The 12,816-nt window shown below is 44.1% G+C and overlaps 1 protein-coding gene across 2 annotated transcripts in view; it reads right to left on the bottom strand.

The window, feature by feature from the left end:
- ATP13A3 (ATPase 13A3) overlaps window positions 1–12,816 on the bottom strand; it is a 62,863-nt gene extending 50,047 nt beyond the window's left edge. Inside the window, exons 1-2 of one of the 2 annotated variants that reach the window (XM_065844102.2) lie at window positions 12,671–12,816; window positions 11,447–11,500 (exon numbers count right to left, since the gene is read on the bottom strand). In XM_065844102.2, the coding sequence (XP_065700174.1) occupies window positions 11,447–11,484 (38 nt within the window). In that variant the 5' untranslated portion in view covers window positions 11,485–11,500; window positions 12,671–12,816. Of the gene's footprint in view, window positions 1–11,446; window positions 11,501–12,632 lie in introns of both variants that reach the window. The other variant, XM_065844103.2, reaches the window with a different exon arrangement.

Here is a 12,816-nt window from a genome sequence, read left to right as displayed (position 1 = left end):
CGCTTAAGCAGCTTTTACTCTATACCCTTTGAACGAAAGTAACCAAGGAATAGAAAGCCTGGCTGAAGGCTAACAGAGCAACAAAATAACAGTCCCCAAAAGGTCAGATGAAATGTGCACTGGCCCAGCATCCAGAAGAGCAGCTGTCAAGGAGCCATCATGGGTATACTTGTACAATGATACTGCCCAGTAGACTCTCTCCAATCCCCCTGACCTGCAGTTCAAGAGCTCTGTCAGCCAAATAGCATATCGTCTTATTTAATACTAAATGGATTTTATTTTTATTATTATTTTGGGGCACATTTTAAGCATTCCAAAATCCTGCAGCAAAGAATTCCTGAGTTCACGGAGAAGGATTCTTTTTTCCTTATCTTGACCCTCCATCTACTAGTTGCAGCTGAAGCTTCCTACTTCTTATATTTGAAGGGGCCGTAAAGTCATACTTTATTTACTCCCTACCTGTGACTCTTTTATAAACTGTTTTATCTCCCATCTTCCATTCTCCATGCAGAAATGACCAACAGCTTCCCTTACAGAGGTCCCATGGGCAAGACTGCTTGAAGGAAAAGGGGCCCAAGAGAGCTGGATTGCATTCAGAGATTGCTTCTTCCACGCTCAGGATCAGAGCATCCCCACATGTAGGAAGTCAAGGAAGAGAGCCAGGTGGCCTGTGTGGTTGAATAGGGATCTGTTGGGTATGCTCAAGCAGAAGAGGAGAGTTTACAGGTCATGGAAGCAGGGGCTGGCCACTTGGGAGGAATATAAGGCTGCTGTTAGAGGATGCAGGAAGGCAGCTAGGATAGCCAAAGCCTCCTTAGAATTACAGCTGGCGAGAGGGGTCAAGGACAGCAAAAAGAACTTTTTCAAATACATAGCAGATAAAACTAATACCAGAGGCAATGTAGGCCCACTGATGAATGGGGTGAGTGCCCTGGTGGCAGAAGATACAGAGAAGGCAGAATTACTGAATGCCTTCTTTGTCTCTGTCTACTCTGCTGGAGGCTGTCCTGGGGAGCCCCGTACCCCTGAGACCCCGGATGAAGCCAGGTCAATGGAGGAGTTTGCTTTAGTCGATGAGGACTGGGTTAGGGAGCAATTAAATAGTCTGGACATCCATAAATCCATGGGTCCAGATGGGATGCATCCGCGGTTGCTGAGGGAGCTGGCTGAAGTCATTGCTGGACCGCTCTCCATCATCTTTGCCAAGTCTTGGGAAATGGGAGAGGTGCCCGAGGATTGGAGGAAGGCAAATGTCACTCCAGTCTTCAAAAAGGGCAAGAAGGAGGACCCGGGTAATTATAGACTGGTCAGCCTCACCTCTGTCCCTGGGAAAGTAATGGAACAGCTTATCCTTGGTGCCATCTCAAGGCATACCAAGGATAAGAGGGTTATTAGGGGCAGTCAACATGGCTTTACCAAGGGTAAGTAATGCTTGACCAACCTCATAGCCTTTTATGAGAATGTAACAAGGTGGATGGATGATGGCAGAGCGGTGGATGTGGTCTGCCTTGACTTCAGTAAAGCCTTTGACACAGTCTCCTACAGCATCCTCACAGCTAAGTTGAGGAGGTGTGGTCTAGACTATAGAGTAGTGAGGTGGGTTGCAAACTGGCTTAAGGAGAGAAGCCAGAGAGTGGTGGTCAATGGTGCGGAGTCCAATTGGAGGCCTGTATCTAGTGGAGTGCCTCAGGGGTCAGTACTGGGGCCAATATTATTCAATATATTCATTAACGATTTGGACAAGGGAATTGAGTGTACTATCAGCAAGTTTGCTGATGACACTACGCTGGGAGGAGTGGCTGACACGCCAGAAGGCTGTGCTGCCATCCAGCGGGACCTGGACAGGCTGGAGAGTTGGGCAGGGAATAACCTGATGAAATTTAACAAGGGAAAGCGTAGATTCCTGCATCCGGGCAGGAACAACTCCAGGTTTCAGTATAGGTTGGGAAATTACATATTAGAGAGCACTGTAGGGGAAAGGGACCTGGGGGTCCTGGTGGACAACAGCATGACCATGAGCCAGCACTGTGCCCTTGTGGCCAGGAAGGCCAATGGCATCCTTGGGTGTATTACAAGGTGGGTGGTCAGTAGATCAAGAGAGGTCCTCCTTCCCCTCTACTCTGCCCTGGCGAGACCCCATCTGGAATATTGTGTCCAGTTCTGGGCCCCTCAGCTCAAGAAGGACAGGGAACTGCTGGAGAGGGTCCAGCGTAGGGCAACAAAGATGATTAAGGGAGTGGAGCACCTCCCTTATGAAGAAAGGCTGAGGGAGCTGGGTCTCTTTAGTTTGGAGAAGAGGAGACTGAGGGGTGACCTTATTAATGTTTATAAATATATAAAGGGTGAGTGCCACGAGGATGGAGTCAGGCTTTTCTCGGTGGCAAACAATGACAGGACAAGGGGTAATGGGATCAAGCTGGAACACAAGATGTTCCACTTAAATTTGAGAAAAAGTTTCTTCTCAGTGAGGGTGACAGAGCACTGGAACAGGCTGCCCAGGGAGGTTGTGGAGTCTCCTTCCCTGGAGACATTCAAAACCCGCCTGGACACATTCCTGTGCGACCTCACCTAGGCGTTCCTGCTCCAGCAGGGGGATTGGACTAGATGATCTTTTGAGGTGCCTTCCAATCCCAAACATGCTGTGATACTGTGATACGGTGATTCCACACTCCTGATCATCCATGTCAACATCTTTCATGGTTCTACTATGCACCTTTCTTACAATGTCTCATCCGCCATAAGAATTTACACATGGCCAACTAACACTACAAATAAATCAGAAAACAATACAGTACACAATAGCTAATTAAGATTGGTTAGAAACCATTTTTCAAGAACAAAAGTGTCTGTTTGCTCTCATACATACTCAGTCTCTACAGGTAAATAGAAGTCACATGTTCCAATAAGCACCTGCCGGTTACACTAAGTGCTGATGTTAAAAAAAGTCATATATGAAATAGAAGCATTAAGTATCATTAAGTATGTTCCAGAAAAATATATTCCATATGGGCACGGTTCTGGACAACTGGCTCTAGGTGGCTCTGCTTGAGTTGGGGAGCTGGTGCCTTCCAACCTCAATGATCCTGCAAGTCTTCAATTCCACTTACCATACCCAGTACATTTTCATAAAAGAAGATCCAAACAATGATGGTTCACAAGATTTAAAACAAATATTTTAATGACTTTCATAAACAATCAAGGAATTGAACTGGCCATTACATAGGCACTAAATTCCTCATCAAGTCCCAGATCACTGAAACATCTCTAGAAGATGATGAGCATGAGTCTTTCTGGATTTCTGCTTCACAGAATGAAATTAACACTGCTATTCCAGATGGTGTCACAGCATCCAAATCCCCACCCCAGACTTACACTTCAAACCCCACAGTAAAGGGACCAAGGGCAGAGCACAGAATATATCTGAGAACATTTCAAACAATAAGTAAGATGCGTTTTTTTTTCAAATGGGCTTTCTACATAAAGGGGATGGACATTCACAGTTTATGTAGAAGTGATCACAGGGCAGCTCTGTCAAAGTTGACACCTCACCCTGAAGTTTTAGCTGGATCATAAGGCTTAACCAAGCCCCTTGTAGAGGCCCTACAGAGTCCTTAAATTTGGATGCTCCTTACAGAAACTACAGCAGAGCAGCCTGACTCCATGTGCAGTAGGCTTTATTCGAGATACCTAACAAACCGTTGTGATTCATACAGTTAGAAATCCACACGTGCAACTTTCTGACCGACATTAACTTAACTCTCATCTTACCTGCAAACACACCAGCCACCTCAGAGTTCTTAAAAATGCCTTTATCTACTAAGGTAGTACAAAAGAACTTGGGAAAGACCCAATTTAAATGCTGTCAAAACTCACTGTATGAATATGCGATTTTTTTTCTCCTTGGCCACAGCACTCAGGAAGGGAAATCTACAAGCAACTGCTTTACCTGAATAAAAACTAAACAATCAAAAAGGCTTTGAAAGAGACTGACGCTCTGAACACCAGCTTATTTCTATGAAACATTAAGAAGGGAAATCAGCCACAACTTACTGTACTTTTACTATCTTTCAGGTTGATGTCACAGGTATCAATCCCATTTTCATAACTATATTTAATAAATACATTACCAGACTTTAAAAATTAAGAAATATTAATTTAGCTAAAATCAAAATTAGCATCTAAGGAACAAGGAAGTTCCCTGATGGAGGAAAACAGATATAAAACACATACTTCAGCAATCTAGCAAAGATAAGATGGGAGGATACAGTGAAACACCATACAGATGATTCACTACAAAATACTGCCCCATGAACTTACCAAACTCAACTGCCTAGGTATAACTCAACATCCACAATATCAAAAATTTCAGTCTCCAAGACAAATGAGCTTTACAAAAGGTGAACTACTTCAATTTAGCAGTAAGTCAGCAGAAAGCATTTTCTCAGGGCGCACACCAAAGTATTCACAACCTGATACAGCTTCATAGCAGCTAATCAACCAGCACAACTACTGTCCGACTACAGGCTGTGTAGGTTCTCCTTACACACCTAGCAACATTCCAGGTAACTACTGCTACCTGACTTCAGTTGGACAGACAATTATGGCAGTTAACATACTATTTCTTCCCAGAAATTAATGGCACAGGAGGATAACAGCACGTAGAAGAAAATGCGGCACTCTACATTTGTTGCACATGTGAGATGCAGACTACGCAAATCCTAATCACTTGCACTGAAACATTAACACAACACTCTCTGATCCATCCTACCAATGGAGTTATGTGGACCAATCTTCAGCAAAGGGACAGTAGCAGTTAAACATACCAGATCATCACTAGTGAAATGACTACAGGCTAAGAACTGGTGTTACAAATGCTACTAGCATACTAGCACCAGCTTGAGGCACAAGCATGCTTTGTAACACACACTCAGAATGTAATTACACCAACAGTCTCACTACTGACAAAAGCTGTGTCCCTGGAGAAGGGATGTTGCTGGAAAAAAGAAAGGGTAACACAGGGAAGAGCGCTACGAGGATACCTACACTTGCATGCTACACAGTAAGGACTGTCAAGCTGACAAGACTATAAGTCATTTTTACTGTGCTCCCGCGCTACAAAAGGTGTACAATTTGTGTGGTGAAACACTATGCGTGTTCCTACATTTTTGCCTGTTCATTACTTTTGCAAAGGTATTTCTGCTGGAAAAGACATGCATGGTCGTAAGTAAACGCAATTTATTTTGTAAACAAAAAATAAAATTTGTAGATGAACTAATGAAACTTAGGATATCACGAGCCTGAGCACACCTTCAATCAATAGTGGCTGCACAACAGTGGTTTTCCAAGCACTTCTGCTTGCTCAGAGACATGACATCTGCCTCTGCTCCAGACACACACCCTTCACCCATGGCTTGATCTCAACTGAGCACTGGATAACTGCTGCAGCAATACAACTGTACAGAATGACAAATAGGCAGAAGCTGTGTTTCATGCATATACTGCTGGCAGTTAAAGTCTGGCTATCCAAACTAGAGTCAAAACCATTACCCTTTTTCATACCACAGGTCTTCCATACTGCCAGTATTAATGCTCAGCAGATTGCCTCCTGCAATAAAGCATGGCTATGATGCAGGTGAATAATGTCAAATCCCTCTCCTGAAATACTACTTAACTTTTTTGGGGTCCTTACCAAAGGGACCAACTGAAGACAGGGTTAATCCAAAGAATGCACTCTGCAAGACTGCACATTTGACAGCCCTTTTATGTTCCTGTTTGAATTACCAGTTGGTGTGAAAATAACTTCTTGCTGGCTTGTCAGATCTGGAGTACTACTATATTGACAGAAGCACCAGCTTTAGACAGCAGCACCCTCAGCCAAAGACTGCTCAAGCCAGGGGAACAAGCCTTTAAATTCACTGGGCTTTGGATCAAGCCTTCACCACTTAGTGATGATGGCAGATATGCTAAGATTCCTCCACTCCTCTAAGATAAAAAAGTTCCTCTGTTTGAGAAACAGGGGTAAGAAAAACACTCTCTCTGCTCAAACAAAAGAATTCTCTAGCAATTCAGCAGTAACAGGACTTTTGGGAAATTCATCTGTTCCCGGAAGCTACACAGTTCCATAAATACTGTTACGGGTTGAAGGTAAAGACAGGCAGGTAACGTAACATAACTGCCACCACACCATAAAATCTCAATATTGGAGGTCAACCCTTATCTGTATCACTGAACTTTCAGCTCCTGCTATCTACTACTGCATTAAACGAATCCTCCAGAAGATAAGCTCTTGCTATTGTTGTATCTAAACACTGTGGCAGATCTAAAGGCCACAGTTCACAAGGGAAACTGTACTTTTCTTCGTTGATTTGGAGACATGGTATGACAGCAAAATTACACAGGATTAATTTCAATGTTTCCACACATTCCAGTTATCTTACAAATCAATCACCGAAACAGAAGGAATAGTTGAATCCTTTGTTTTGTCATGCAGTCTACTGCAGATGATCAAAAGTAATTATAAGAGTGCCTGAAGATAATGATAAAATAGCAAAATAAAATTGCAAATGGCTAAATTCAGAGTTAGACTTTCCACTTTGAAATCTGTCCATCTCACTTAGATTCCTTGTACTGGTGAATATACCAAAGTATGTGTCCTTCAAAAAGATCTTCAAAGACAAAGGTGGACCTTTCTAAGTATGGACCAGAAGCATTAGGATTACCATCTCAGTCTAAAGTACTAATCTGAAGATACTAAAACTAGTAAAATGACTGAAAATTCCTCAGTGCTCCGCTACACTGAAGTTACACATGCATTATAGTATGTCCACCATGGAAGTTTCTAACATCTCAACAGCACAAGAAAATTTGTTCTTTTTGCAGGAGGAAGCATCCCAGAGAAGCAATTAACATCTGGACCACATGTTTCCAGACCAATACAAGCACCACAGTCTGGCCATTTGAACCTGTGCAAGGTCTGAACTCACATGAAGTGATGCAGTGATGGACAAAAAGAATCCTGTGTACTTCCCCCTCCTTGGCCCAAACTTGACACAAACTAAAACTAGAACCCTATAAAATGGGGTGAAAGGAACATCAATAGCAGCCTTTCTCAACACATGAACTTGTTCTTAATGGCCATCAATAACAGACTTCCTTAAGCACCATTTTTACTGTGAGAAAGTTAAAAGCCTAATCGGTGTTTTCCTTGAGGAAACTTAATCCCATTTAAAACTGCCCATCATGGTCATTGAAAATAGCACTTCCTTCTTGCAAATCTTTTAAATACTTGAAATTTCTTACAGTTCCCTTAACCTCTTCATCTCTTGCCAAAATAACTCTGATTTTCTTCCATCTTTATGAAGTTGTTTCCTCGAACTGTGATCATCTGCATTTCTCTCCTCTGAACTCTTTCCAAGTGGTCCAAATTCTTCTTGAATTCTGGCACCCAAAACAGATGCTGTCTCCACACTGACAGCAAATAACACTGATGGATTAAAACTTCACATCTCACAGACAACACTCCCGTTTAAACATCCCAATAAGATAGTTGCCTTTCCTGCAAACGGCATCACACTGACGCACATTCAACTTGTGATCCAGCACACCCCCAGGTCCTTTTTCTAGTACCTAACCACTTACTCCTCACACTGCATTTGCACAGCTGACAATTTCTACCTAAGTACAGTCCTCTGCATTTGCCCATACTGAATGTCATCCTATTCGCAGGTCATTTTGAACTCTCATCATGTCCTCCAACACATAGTCCCTGAGAATTTAATAAGCTCACTTAATCAGCCAGTTGACTGATGCTTTCATTAAAGGCAACTGTACCCAGGACAGAACCCTTAAACATAACCTCTCATTTCAACACTGAATCATTAATTACTGTTCTCCGAATAGAACCATCTACCCATTTTTGTATGTTTCCTAGACTACTTTCCCAGATCATGTCTCCATTTACTTCTGAGGCCATTAAAATGTGGGAAACCTTATTAAATAAATAAATCAATCAACCAGGAGACAAGACCTCCACTGCTTCTGCCACAGCCACAATGCCTTCTGCTCTGCGGTAAAAAGGTATTTGACTTTGGACAAAATTAGTTTTCCCACAAATCAGTTCATGCTGTTATTCTTCTTATAGTTATCTTGAAGCGCTTGAAATTTGGAATGTTTGCTTATTAATCTCAGCTGATGGAAAAAACAGAGATAAAGTGATCTGTCAGACTTCAACTCTTCTTCCTTAGCTTTCTTCCATTACAACTCTCTGAAGACTCATCCTTTGGCAGTCTTCTAGTACTTCTGAGTATTTCTAGATAATGTTTTTGCATTTTTGAGCTGTTTTGAGAATCACACAGTGAAGCTTATCAGGGTCAGCTGACACAGGAACATCTAGCAGAAGCATGCTCTGGTGTAATACACTACCTTGTCACAAGTATTAATAAGATAAAGCGCCTGCATGACACTATGTTAGAGAAGCAAAATAGGCTTTAAGGACTTGAAATGTTTCACACCTTCTGTAGACATACATGTTCTGTATGTACCTTCTAAACTGAAAATGTCACCATCACTTAACTTTGATAAAGGTCAAAAAGGAAAGAGTTGAAGATTTTGAAGGATGGTCTTTTAGTCTTAAATACCACATAAAATCTCAATCCAACTAAAGTAATCAACTTGCTATCATTTCCAGCACCTCTTCCAAAAAGCAGCTTTAAGATGAATGATGCAATGCCACAATTCTAATAAACCAAAACCACGAAAAAGGGCTAAATTCTTTCAAAGAAAAAATAAACAATGAAGAAAAAGATAATAGAGAACAAATGAAAAATACAGCTAATTCTGGTAGGACTGACGGGATTACTAACACTACGATTCCCCACACTTCAGAGCAAGCAGCTGGACTCCATGGCCATAGAGACCCCTTCCAAATGCCTCCCCATGCACAGCACCCCATGCAGATGGTGCTGAAAATACAGATTTTAGGAAAGGAGCAGCAACATACAGCACTTCAGACTTTTGTGCAGGCCACATCCATAACTCCTGAACAGTAACTATGAACCACCTATCCTTTTTTATCTAGGTCTGCCTTTCAGCTACCAAAGACGAAAGTTTACACTGTATTTCAATCAGGAAAAAGGTGTCAGACTTGAAGTCTAACTACAGTTTACTATGAACTGAACTTTTGTTCTCTGCTAAGTAGATTATTTAACAAAGGAAGTAGCTCTTTTATGAATGAAAACTATTTTTAGCTCACTGTCTACCAGTGAAAGGGACTAACACTTTAGCATTACTGTTATCTAGAATATTTTTTAAATCTCTAATTGGGAAATTAGGATTTTTGAACTAGATTTGTTTTGTACAAACTCTCCCATGTTAACAGCAGATACAAGCACTAGTCAGAATGGTGGGGGTTTTCGTCCACTGAAAGAACACAAAACCTACTAATTTGCACAATACCATGCCTACAGACCAGAAGTACTTGACCATACCAGATGCCATGCTCTGGAGACCAGTAACCCCTGCTCAAAAAACCATATACTTACATCATACACACTCAGTTCTTCAAAACAAGTCTTTAAGCCATTCCAAATATGAGTCTAAATGTACACTGAAGAAGCACACATTTTTACGTTACACTGATACTGTTTGGGCATTGATAAAACAAAATCGAAAGATTCTTATAATTCCCAAAACTCATAGATCTGGAAGAATTAACTTTATTTCACAAGGTATTAAAGGAATGCAAGCTCCTCCCTCCACACCAGCTACCTTCAGGTTCACAACAGACAGGCATTTAGGGAGGAAAGCATCAGAATAGTTCTCCCTGGCCTCTCTTAAAGATGATCAAGTGTACAACTCAGACGGTTTTCACACCAGAAGTAATAATTCCTACAACAGACCTTGGACAAGTTAAGTCAAAGTAACCCACTGTTCATATTTTACAGAAATAAAGCAAATAGTTCCTTTACAGAAAAAGGAGTAAGAGTGCAATGGTTAAGATGCTTAACAAAAACCTGGCCTTTGCACATCAGCTCCCAGTTCTAGTACAATTTTCTCTATGATCTGGGCAACCCACTTGAACTTGGCTTTAACAACAGAAAGGTATTTTACTCCCACAGAATAAATGGAATTTGTCTCCATAACACTGAAAACCCGTGTCTTGTCAACTGTTTTATACTCCACACAGAAGACAGTGGGAATACTACCTCCTTGAAGCAAACGAGAAAAATTAATCTTAGGGCTCCATGTCAATACCATTTTTAAATTTCTTTTTAAAAATAATTTATTAGGATGACAGCAAAACAGCTTGTCTGAAGCACTATGCCTGTCACATGGCACACTAGCAGAAAAGGACTGAATCACAACGTTTCTCAATCACACTCAGCCATGATGCAACTTCCCTCCCTGCTGGGCAATCCCCATGCTCCCCCGCCAGGCCCTGAACGCTGCCTGAGCAGGCAGCTGGGACCTTTCATCCCTCTCTCTGCAGGTTTAGGATGAATTAGTGCCTGTTCAAGTCATGAAGACCTCCACAGAGGAGAACGGAATGAATGAAACACAATTACAGGACCAGACACTTGATTCTAGAAGACAACAAGAAAATTAAGGGGTGAGAGCATAATGAGCTCCAAGTCTAGAAAGCACTACTGGGAATGTGGCAAGTGGAGCACTCAGAGCTCCTGGAAGGTGCACAGGAAGGCAGCAGCTGCTGCCCAATGGTTCCACTGGAGACAGCGTCTGCAGAACTGCTCAGATCCCCTCTGCTGTTTTCTCCTCCTTGTAGCATGGACAGTCAGCTTTGGCCAAAACCAAAGTTAACAAGATCTCTCTTACCCGTTTTCTGAAGTACTTCAAAAGCTGAGTACTCTGGAGCACATCAGTCTTCCCTAGCTGACCTAAGCACTCACACTTGGACCACTCCACGCTGCCAGACGTCAGCGTTCTTCCTCACAGGCGACTACACCAACAACGCACAGCATTTTTATTTCACCAAGTCATCTTAATGATACAGTTCTTGGAAGTCAGGAGAGTTAAGTCAGTACCAATAAATTTCCAAGTCAATTACACAGTTCAAAGTTTACATAGTACATCTTCTTTAGATTTAGACTTCCTGAAGTTGTATTTGCAATCAGCCAACAAAAGCAGCTTACAAAACTAGCAGTATGTAGCCCTTACTGTCACACTACATATCAATACAAACACTTCCACAGTGTACCTGCAGTCAAGATCTATAGCTGTCATCAGTGACAGTAAGTTGATGGTCTGACTTACACCACAGAGTATATTTAAACAATGCCCAAAAAAAGCTGTTTCTCCACAGGTTCAAGAAAAGCAATATTCTCCAGCAGATAATACAGCATTGTACAAAAGCCAGTTTTACTTTAATAAAAGGGAAATATAGAAACTCCTTCAGATACAAAGGAACTGATGGCAGAAAAATATAGCTAACCTGTCTGAAGAGCCAGTGTGTGGACAAATCTCATACATACAACGGCTGAGTCACCTACAATTAAAAAAGAAATACAGTCACAGGAAAGAATAGGCTAAATGAAACTTAATCTTAATTGCTCCAACTAAAAAAAATACCATACAGTTCTAGGGAGTGCACACAGCAAAGAAAACACATTAACAAATTCTAAAACTGGAACAAGTTTCTCAGCAAGCTCAGATGAAGAGGAAGCAGTTGGTGCAGTCAGCCAACTATGAGCGCTCACATTAGAGCAGTTTGGAGTTAACCATCTCCCGCTGCTGCAGGCTACATTATCTCTGCTGAGGGAGGCAACAGCTTCTTGAACAGCTCCAGAAGCTGCCTCCAACCACAGCACCTACAGGGAGGGACACACAGGTCCCCTGGGCAAACCACTGCAAGCTCTTAGCGCCAGCACTGCAGATACCCAAGTTCCTCAAACATCACTTCAGTTTCAATTCTGTGCCTAATTCACCTAGCAGTTTAGCCCCGAGGAAGCACAAACAGGCCTGCTCTTTGGGATGAAGCCGTGGCTGTCAGAGGTGCCTGCAGTGCAACCACCATCTCAGCAGCTCAGCTGACAGACAAGTGCTCTGCAACCTCTGTCTGGCTGACAAACACGAGGCGCGCTGAGTCCTCGCCTTGTACTTTGGTACAGGGTCACTGACACGTCCCGCTGACCCCACCGCTACCGAACACCCTGGCATGTGCTCAGCAGCGAGACGCTTTATGCACCGTGTCTGGTAACCGCGTCCCGCGGACAGAACCAGATGCTGGGCGGAGCAGACAGAAGCAACCGGACTGCTGTTGGAGGTGCCACCGGGAGCCCAGGGGCCGGACCGGCGATGCTGGCGCCAATCCGGGTGCGGGAGAGGGGGAACCCCGGGCCGCGGGGAACGCGCCGCACTTGCCCCGAGCCCCCGGGCGGCCGCACACGCTCCGGACACACGCCCGCCCCTGCCCGGCCGCGGGGCTCGCTCCGAGGAACAGGGGGGCCGCTACTCACGGCAGCGGCCCCGCCACGACCCCCGCGCCCGAGCCGGGTCGCCCCGCGAGGGGCTGCTGCGGGCAGAGGAGAGGCCGGCGCGGCTGAAGGGCGAGAGGACCCGGGCCCGAGGCAGCCGCGGGCGGCGCTGGAAGCCCGGCGGGGCCGCGGACCCTCCCTCACCTGCCGGGCCGGGCCCGCCGCCCCGCGGCCCCACTCACCGGCGGCGCCCTCAGCTGAGCCCCATGCCGGCGGGGCGGGCGCGGGCCCGGAGCGGGACCGGCTCTCCCCCGCCCCACCCCGCCCGGCGGCGCGCGCCCGCGGCTGCCTCGTGAGGCTCGACCGGATCCGCCGCCAACCGGCTCCA

This window comes from Patagioenas fasciata, chromosome 9 (assembly GCF_037038585.1).
Source record: "Patagioenas fasciata isolate bPatFas1 chromosome 9, bPatFas1.hap1, whole genome shotgun sequence".
Classification (NCBI taxonomy): domain Eukaryota; kingdom Metazoa; phylum Chordata; class Aves; order Columbiformes; family Columbidae; genus Patagioenas; species Patagioenas fasciata.
The sequence above is the reverse complement of the archived record's forward strand: the minus strand, read 5'-3'. Positions and strand labels throughout refer to the sequence as shown.